This window comes from Rosa chinensis, chromosome 7 (assembly GCF_002994745.2).
Source record: "Rosa chinensis cultivar Old Blush chromosome 7, RchiOBHm-V2, whole genome shotgun sequence".
In the NCBI taxonomy this organism is placed as follows: domain Eukaryota; kingdom Viridiplantae; phylum Streptophyta; class Magnoliopsida; order Rosales; family Rosaceae; genus Rosa; species Rosa chinensis.
This window is the reverse complement of record NC_037094.1, coordinates 16,977,649-16,987,828: the sequence shown is the minus strand read 5'-3', so window position 1 is coordinate 16,987,828 and position 10,180 is coordinate 16,977,649. Positions and strand designations below refer to the sequence as shown.

General features: G+C 36.3%; 1 protein-coding gene across 1 annotated transcript; it reads right to left on the bottom strand.

The window, feature by feature from the left end:
• Window positions 1-1,983: 1,983 nt before the first annotated feature.
• On the bottom strand, window positions 1,984-4,351 carry LOC112177503. Its single transcript, XM_024315797.2, has 2 exons — window positions 3,952-4,351; window positions 1,984-2,549 (listed from the first exon to the last, which is right to left on the bottom strand). The coding sequence occupies exons 1-2, from the start codon at window positions 3,971-3,973 to the stop codon at window positions 1,984-1,986; spliced, it is 588 nt and encodes a 195-aa protein (XP_024171565.1). The 5' UTR covers window positions 3,974-4,351.
• Window positions 4,352-10,180: the final 5,829 nt, after the last annotated feature.

Genomic DNA, 10,180 nt, shown 5'->3' with positions numbered 1-10,180 from the left:
GTACCACAACTTGGTTTTGTTGTGGCTCAGTTTGAGGTTGAGGTTGAGGTTCAGGTTGTGGTTCATTTTGAGGTTCAGGTTGAGTCACTTGCTCTTGCTCCTGTCCTAAGTCAAACTCAGCCATTTCAGAATTAAGTTCATTGGCCTCTAAATTATCATCTACAGCATTTTGACCTTCGACTAGATTTTGATTTTGAGCCAATCCTGAGTTAAATAAATTATTTTGAATGCTTGGCATTACTGCTATATTATCCACATTATCTACAATTTCTTCGAAATCTGAGGACAAGTCTTCAAAGTTTGTATTGCAGACACTTTCACCTAAAAATTTAACTTGATGAGTTTCAAAAACTCTGGGTGAATGATGAGGTGAATAAAGCTTATAGCCTTTAGACTTTTCACAGTAACCAATAAAGTGACAAGTTACAGACTTTGGATCAAGCTTTCCTAAATTCGGATTATAAATCCTTGCTTCAGCTTTACATCCCCAGACATGACAATGGTGTAAACTTGGTTGCCTACCACACCATAATTCAAATGGTGTTTTATCTACAGCTTTGCTTGGGGATCTGTTGCAAAGGTAATTTGCAGTTCTTAAGGCTTCTCTCCAAAACATCTTTGGCAATCCTGAAGTACACATCATACTTCTTACCATGTTTAATAGAGTTCTATTTTTCCTCTCAGCTACCCCATTTTGTTGGGGATTATATGGTGTTGTATACTGAGCCTTAATGCCTACACTTTGCAGATATAATGCAAAAGGACCATTTTGTTGTCCTTGCTCAGTATATTTGCCATAAAACTCTCCCCCTCTATCAGACCTCACAACCTTAATTTTCAAATCCAGTTGATGTTCAACCTCAGTTTTGAAAATTTTAAAAGCTTCAAGTGATTGTGATTTTTTTGACAGTAAGTAGATGTAGCTATAGACGATTTTTCCAGGTAGCATACTTTTGACAGTAAATAGATATTTCCACATATTTTCTTATGTCTAAATGGTCCACATATATCTGTATGGATTAATTCCAACAGTTTCTTGCTTCTGTTGGCATTTTTCTTTCTTAAGTTTGTCATTTTTCCTTTATAGCATTCAATACAATTTTCAAGATCATCAAAGTTCAATTTTGGAAGTGTTTTATTTTTCACGAGTACTTTCATTCTATCTTTGGATATGTGGCCAAGTCTCCTGTGCCACAAGTATGCAGATTTTTCATTATGCAGAATTCTTTTTACACCAGTAATGGTATTTATACTTGATGTGTTATTGTTGTTTTCAACAAGTAAAGTTTCTTGTTGACCTAATGAACAATTCAATCTTAAATAATCATTCACAATATCACCAGAACCAAAAATAGAATAATCTTTAGGCAAGAAATCAAGAGAATCCTTGAAAATTTTTATTCCATCAGAACCAATGTAAAAATTACATCCACTTTTAACCAAAAGACTAACTGAAAGCAAATTCCTCTTAATTGAGGGAATGTAATAAACACTATCTAAAACCAGAAAATTTCCTAATCCCAAATCTAGTCTTAAAGATCCTACTGCCTTGACTGCAACCCTCATTCCATTTCCAACGCAGATGTTAGCTTCATCACTTCTTGGCTTCCTCATCCCTATGAATCCCTGCAAAGAGTTTGTAATGTGTAAGGGACTGCCGCTATCTAACCAATAAGAATGAGGTTCAATGTTAACAAAATTAACTTCTAATGAAAAAGTTTCTAAATGATCAAATAAATCAATCTTACCCTTTTTCACAAGCCATGCCTTAAATCCTGTACAGTCCTTCTTCATGTGTCCTACTTTCTTACAAAAATAGCACTTGAACTTAAATGGCTTGTTGACTTTAGCTGCTGCAGTATTCCCTGATGGCTTGGCTATAGTTTTCTTAGGCTTGAATTTGTTCTGTTTCTTTGGCTTTTCAACTAAATTGACAGAGGTGGAGGGCTGCTTCTCTTTCTTCATTCTACTCTCCTCATCCACTCAAATAGCTATAAGCTCATTCAAGGTCCAGCTCTCCTTCTGTGCATTGTAGCTAGTTCTTAAGGTATTGAAGCTAGATGGTAGAGAATCTAAGGCATTGTGGACAAGTTGGTCATCCTTGACTCCCAGATCTAAATCCCTGAGCCTAGTGTTAAGCTCAGTGAGCTTCAAGATATGCTGCCTAACACCCCCACTACCAGTATACTTCAACTCATTCATCTCCTTGGAAAGTCTAGCTGCCTCTGCCTTATTGCTTTCCTTGAATTTTTCAGCTATTGCTTCCATATAGTCAACTGCCAAAACAGGCTCTTCAATACTACCCCTCACAGTATCAGACATGGTAGTTCTCATTACATTCTTAGCCCTATAATTAGACCTATGCCAGTCTCGATAATATTTCTTGTCATCGGATGAGCTAGTTGCATCTACTCCATAAGGCTCTATATCAGTAAAACACAAATCCATGTTGTCATGCATCATTAGGTAGAACTCTACACCACTCTTCCAGGCCTTAAAGTTTGATCCAGTAAGCATCTGGATATTGTTCAAATTCATGTAGGTGATTCCTAGAGAGCAAAACAAGGAAAAGTGTAAGTTTTAGTTTTATCAGTTCTCAAAACAAGTTTTGTCAAAAAGGTTCTGCATTCATGTGTTGATTCTAAAGCAGTTCAAGCAAACACACAAACAGAAAACAAAACATTTAACAAAACAAAACAATACCAAAAAGCAAATAATGCAATTATTGGCCCCAATTCTGCAGTCAATATCAAGCATCACTTTTATAGCAGAAAACATGATATTCTGGAGGTTCCTCAATCATTATGCCACAAGCAGTGAATTCATATTATTCTAAAGACAATCAACATCTTTATGACAGAAGAAAAGTCCCTAGAATCCAAAATTGAACTCAAAATTATGCATAATGCTGTTCCACTTTTAAATCATATAGCTCAAACTTCTTTGGAAGACAATATGCATACATAGTTTAAAAGTAAAACACAAGTTTCTGATCTTTTCTTTATCTTAATGAATTTTGAATAACAAGCAGATAATCACTTTGTGCAACATATCCACTTAACCATTTAAATTCTTAGACCATGAAAAATTTTCTTTCAATCTGCAACTTTTTAGCATAACAAGCATGCACAGGGAGATCGACTTAATCACATGTCACATTATACCATTGCAGATCATCAATTATAGAAATTTCACAACATATAAACAATCATATCACAAACATCAGGATATTCAATTTCATGCTCATCCCAGAAACCATCACATCACAAAACAAATTCAGAAAATTAAGTTTCATCCGGTCACCATCTACTCTAGCCTAGGTGCACGCCGGGAATGCCTCTATTGTTCTTGCATATTACGATGATCAAAATATTCTAATTTAAAAAACCCAAAATTTCCAGAAAATTCTAACCTTGTTCTTCTTAATTTGCTGCAAAACTTTATCGCGGAAGCATGAATTTTTACCCAAAACAGCAGTCGATCAGTTCGGCCCCTTAATCCGCAGTGATTGGAGTCTTGAATTCCATAGAGGATATGAACATCCTCTGCGCTTTCAATCCCAGACGAAGAACCCTAATCCCCAAACGTATATGACCGTTAGAGTATAACGGTCATCTGTAGCAGGGTTTTAAATGGGATTGGGTCCGGGTCAGCGCCTGCCGGTTTTGGGCCGAAAAGATTTTTCTAAAAACTGGCCCACTCGTGGCCCTTTTCTTTAGCAAGGTTTAGAACAATTTTTCTATAAATTTTTTTTTTGTTGAAAATAAAATTTTGGTTCTTCCAAAAATTAATTAATCAAAATTGATTTATGTTTGTGAAAACCTGAAGCTCTGATACCAATTTGTTAGACTGAATGAGCAAAACCAAATCCATGATCAATTCACAAATACATAAACACACTGTATATTAATCAAGACCACATGAACCAAAATACAAAGTTTATGTACTGACCTTCTTCAGTATTAGGAGCCATTGCAGTAGCACTAACGAACTTGACAACAAACGCAGATTGATCTTCTCCTCAGCTCTGGATTCAAGCTCCTTTCTATGGGGCAGGACTTAATGCTTTGTAACAGAGAGAGCAGGGACCAACACTCCTATATATATTGGCCATGTTCCTAAGAATCCTCCCATAAAGATGTTTCTTAGAAACCAAGTCACCAACAATTAGAAAACCTAATGCAACACTAAATTGGATTACTATGTAAACCAACTAATGGATTCCTAACCAATGAGTTGATATAATTATCTCAATAGGTTTCTAGGTATTGTACTTAGCTTACAACTCCTATTAATGAATCAAGTTATAATCCAATTTGCATTCTGCATAATAGATGATGATAGGTCCATTTAGTTCTAACAGTAATGTTCTCTAATGAAGTAATTGATTAGGCCGTCATATATCTCACGTTCAAATATATAGAGGTGGTGGAATCAATGAATTTACGCTGAGCTCCGTAATAAAGGAGTTTACCAAATAACTGAAATGAGTAGTTCTCTGGAGTTGGGAAACAAGGAGATTTGGGCAAGTATAGCTTGATTTTTCGGTCTTCTTTATTAAAAATAGGGGGCTATTGCCACCCTACTATTTTCTTTGTTCACCCAACTTCCTCATTACACCCTACATTTTAATTTCAATTATTAAATTTACTTATGTAACCCATTTCTATTTCCAAGAATATCCTTATATGACATATCCAATTAAAAGAGATTTTTTTTAATGAAAATTTTGCATTTAATTTATACCAATAAAAAAACTATAATATATTAAAGTTTCCTAACAAAATCATAATCTAATTTACTTCCATTTTTTTAATTTTTTTTTCTTTCTGTTTCAATGTTCATGTATTTCAATCTATGTCAAAAGATTAGTTAGTTAACAACTATCAGCAATGAAGAAGATATTGAGATTTTTCTTTCGTGTTTAAAATTTTTACTTTCGGTGTTCACAAAATGTATTGCAAAGATTTTGATGTAGTTAACACTAATAATTTTGTGCATTAAATAACGAATTCATGATGAAGAGGTAACAAAAAGACAAAAAAATAGTAATAAATGCAAATTTGGGTGGAGAAGATGAAGATTAATGTTATCCAATGAGAAATTAAGTAATCTTTCTATTTAATTCATTGGTTATTTATTTATTTTTCCTTACAAATTTAGATTTAAAAAAATTAATGTACTTAGTAGTCATTTTACATTTGGGTAGTACAGTCTTTCAATAATTCAAATGTTTGTAGGGTGAACTAAGAAAATCGTAGGGTGGCAATAGACGCACCCTAAAAATAGATAGAGAAAATGTTTTCATCATCACAAATCGATCGACTTAATTCTCCGTCTCATAAAATTAAATTATCAGATATACTCAAGCGATCTAGACTATTAATTAAGTGATATACAACTATGTTAAATGTCTATATGAATTAATGCAAGAGTCTTTGACCAAAAGCCCAAAAATGAGCCAAAGTTATCCCACTTATCCCAGCAACAGATTTTTATTCCCACTAATAACCCAATTTAAAGAGAAATGACAACTTTACCCTTCACTTAATTAAAAAACTACATGATGCCACTCTAATCTCTCTCCTCCCTCAGATCCGGTCTCTCTCTCACACCAGACGTCGGCTCTCTCTCTCTCTCCTTCCTCGTCGGAATCGGACAGACGACGTCACTGGCCAGTTTGCCTCCGTCATCGTCTCCGACACTTGCCTCCGTCTCTCTCATCCCTTCAATCTGCACACTTTTTCTCTCTCTCTCTCTCTCTTCCTCCCTCCCTCACAGCACGACGCCTGCACTGCCGCGCCATGGAGGCTACAGACCCGAAGAAAGAGATAAGAGCTTACTTCTAGTCCGGTTTCAGATGGTTTCTCCTTCGACAGCCAAAGATCGAAAATGGAGACCCTGAGTTCGACGTCCAGCACAACATTGGAGGCAAAAAAACCCAAAATGGAGACACTGAGTTCGACATCCAACACAACACCCCGGTTCCGATTCCGAAGAGAGAGATGGATAAGAGCTTTTCAGCCTCTCTCTCTCCACTGCTATACCTGCAGCGACTCAGACCGGGTCCTTGATTGGATCGAGTCTGTTAGTGCTTGACCCAAATCAGTTTTTTTTTTTTTTTTGTGGTAAAATATGGCAGAAGCCCAGAAAGAAAGAAAAAAAGGTTTTATTGGGGCCAATAAACGTCTATTGGGAGGCAATAGATGTATTAAATTGATGTAATCTCTTTGTTTTTTTTTCTTTAATCAAATTTTTATTTGTCTAATTTTAGAAAAATTAGTTTTCATTCTGCAAACGAAAGTTCTATTGGGGGGCGGGGGGCAATACATGGCTGATAGTGGTCTATTAGGGGGGCAATACATACCTGATAGTCGTCTATTGGGGGTCAATACATGGCTGATAGTCGTCTATTAGAGGGCAATAGACTATTAGGGCAATAGACGTCTATTGGGGGGCAATAAAGGTCTATTGGGGGCAAAAAAACATTTCCGGTGAGATTTTCAGCAAATTCCAGTGAGCGGAGGTTGGTCGGATTCCGGTGAAAGTTGGCTGGATTCCGGCGACCTGTGACGGGACTCCGGCGAAGTCTCCTATGGTTTATCTCTCTTCCATTTTCTCTCTCTTTCTTTAAGTAATAAAGGGTGAGGGTAAAATGGTATTAAATTTATTTTTTTTTTAAATAAAAATAAATCTTAATGGGGTATTAGGGAATACCTCCTTAGAGTGTTTTGGGTAAGAGGGAATTAAAAAAACTTAATGGGGTAAGTGGGAAAAAAATCTCTAAAAATAGGGTAAATGGACAAAAACCCTTAATGCAACCTGTACCAACTTTGAACAAGCAATGGATAGCCAATCTTCTCCTTTTCTTGAGGTTATATGAAGATCTTGATCGAGCACAGTAAATTAGAATTGATATTTGATATTGCATTTGAGATATAGTGAGCAAAATCAATAACACGAAACATTCACAACTGATAAATCTGAAAGTAAAAGTAATATGGTAATTTAAATACATTCAAACTGAGCTAGAAACTCGGGTGAATCTATAGATGTTGAATCGGAGAATTAGGGAATTTTCTAAGCTGAGGTTCAAACTTTCTACCTTTCATATTATAAACCATATACAAGTGTAGCATCGACATATATCTCTGTATCTCCATGTGTCTAACATGCATGGTCCATTCACAGTCTTTTGGTATGCAAAATGCCAATTCTTGTCGCCCGCTGAAACCAACCATGACCTACTTTGCAATCTGATGAGGAGGAAGGGGGGCTCGATGATAAGGTAAACATTACTATCATCAGACCAAATTTTCCATAGTGTTTTAAACCATCAACATTCGGCAGCTCAATTTCGAGACGAGTTAAGAGATGCAACACACTAACCACTGCAAGTGGCCTAGTGGTTCTTGCCTAGATGGGTGTGCTCCCCAACCTAGGTTCGGAGCCCGAAGCTGTCAAAGTGGCCAGACAGTGTGTTGCAATGCACAGTTGGAGCATTTCACATGTGCTAAATGAATTTATCTTGGGCCTAGGAAGTATTTGGGTTCCCCTTGACAATGTCAAAAAAAAAAAAAAAAAAAAGAGATGCAACACACTAACTTTATAATCTTCATCAGACTGAATTAACATCCATCCTAAGGAAAAGTAAAGGTTCTTTTATGCTTCAGGGAGAGTAAAACTTTTGAAATTATTACATCCTGGAAGTTGTAAAGCATGTGGGTTGTATCGGCACCTGATAAACTCATAAATGTACATGATTTTGTGTTGATTTCTTCATGTTTTCTTAGCTAGTTTTCTATCTATTTGAGTCATTTAATTTATTTTTATGTTTTGTAGGTGTTTTGGAGCAAAGTAGAAGAAAAGAAGCTAAATAAGTAAATATGCCTGTGCAGATCAGTCAACTTCGACATGAAGCTGAATGAAGTTCAGCATGAACCAGACAGTGAACTTTATATGCTTGGAAATCTTCAGATGTCTAGTTTCCAGAACTTTTAACGGTTCATTCATATCATTTTTCTACAAAAAGTTATGGCCGATTTAGTACAGCAAGGTTGAGCAGTCCGAGAATCTGACACTTTGACGGAAATCCATGATTTAAGGCCCGAATTCCTTTTAGAAGCCCACAGACGAGTATTAACTGAATATCTCTGTTTATTAGAGATATATGACATATTTTTATGGGTGAAAATTATTAGGAATCTTAAAGGAGAAGCTACTTGATTCCTAAAAGGAAAAGAAGTGAAAATCTCCTAACCTAAGCAATAAGAGAGGGGAGACGTTCAGTGGAGTAGGAGAGGGCCGCACAAGAGAAAGAAAGAACGACATCTTCTGCCATCAACTAGCCGCCATCTCTTCCTTTTTCCTTTCTTCTAGTTTTTGTTTTGTTCATGACTATGTCTAGCTAAATACTTTTGTAGCTAGGGGCGATTTCAAAGCCCCAAACATGTTCAATTCATATTGATAATAATTCAGTTTTTGGTTCTCTATATTATCAATTGAGTGTTTGTTTCACCGTGTCTACAAGATGAATCTTTGCTTGTTTGTTTAGGTGCGTAGCTAAATGAATAGGTTAGGGTTCTAATGCTAGGAGTAACACTAGATTCGTATATGTCGTGTGTTGATTCCAATTGAGTAGCAAAATGTTTTCTTGAATTACATGTGACTCAAACCCTAGGTTTAGCAAGACTACCAATGTACTTGTGCCCCTAGATTTATCCAAACCCTTTTATTGCTTAATGATTTTGATATGTTAAACTTAGCGAGCTTGTGTCTAGGTTGCATAATCGGAAATAGATTAAGTGGTGAGCTTGTATTCACTTAACGAGGAACTAAGAAAGGGTAATGGGTGAATTCGAGCTTGAGAGTTAACTTCGGGTAAATTCAATTGAGAATTAAGATTCCATAACTGAGATTTGATATGATTGAGTGTGTTTGGTGGTGGAGAATGAGCCCTTAGCTTTGTTTCTGTCAACAGTTTAAAGTTATAAAATCTGTTTATGCTTTGTTATCTTTCTGTGTTTAGTTTTACGTGAATTATTTAATATAGCAAATCAACTCTGATTGTTCTGAAATTTTGTATGCGTGTTATTAAATGTGTCTTTAGTGTCCTATAAAATTTATAGAAAATTCAATTGATTCTAGGTTAGTTAATTAATTTATTTTCGTTAACTGTTCAGTATCATGATTTAGAGTAGTTTGTGACATTTGGTTAACAATTTAGGAAAAATCTTCAGCAGGTAATGACCTTTGCTTGATCACTATATTACCAACGATGATATTTGAGTGCAAGGTTTAAGTTGTGCATTTTTTAGACGTATCAATTTTTGGCGCCGTTGCCGGGGACGTACTAGGGTTTAGGGCAAATATTTACTAGGGTTGAGAAGCAAAAGTGGAGCATGATGTGCTAATTTACCAGATTTCCTTGCTGATGGCTGATCTCCATGATCTGCAAACTCCTTTAATAGCAGTAAGATCATCAATGGAAACCATCAATCTTGTAGTAGACACAACTATATCTTGTGGAAGATCCGACTAGTGAGGCACAACTAGATTCTGATTAGGCAGATTAGCCATCGGAGAACTCCTCGTCGTTGTACTGAAATCTTATATATATATATATATATATATATATATATATTTTATCGAGATCACAATAAGGTATCCTCAAAAGCTGTATAGGCCCATAAACTAATCTCTGTGTGCAACATAGCACAAGCTATTAAATATGTCGAGTACTCTAGTCAATAACTCAATATCAATCTAGTGGGATTCACTGCTTGATTTTGGAATGAGATCTAGGGTGATAAATCTGCGATCCAAAAGATATTCAAGTGTCCGTCAAGGTTATATATATCTTGTATGATAATTTGATAAGTCTGTAATTAATAAATAACCTCACTCATATAAGGTATACAAACTCTATGATAGGACTCTCTCTAGCCCTAGAGCCGCAGGAGAGGAAAACACCACCAAACAGTTCCCCGTCCGGCGGCTGCCATGGATAGCGCCGGCTTCGCTACGCCGTCACTAGGCTGACTGCCGGACGAGCGCTTCAATGCCCTGGGTTGAGATGGGGAGAGAAGTTGTTCGGCTATGGTTTGGGAGGCTGTTTGGATGCAGGTTAGCTGGTTTTTCTGGCGTTTGTGGTGGTTTTCTGTGCAGGGACTGCTCGAGC

What these genes read in the sequence shown, in the direction of transcription:
- LOC112177503 (XM_024315797.2), bottom strand. Translation starts at nt 3,973, where the DNA reads ATGGCTCCTAATACTGAAGAAG. An exon ending in GGCTCCTAATACTGAAGAAG is followed by an intron (nt 2,550 to 3,951) that starts GTCAGTACATAA and finishes TTTGCTCTCTAG; the next exon opens with GAATCACCTACATGAATTTG.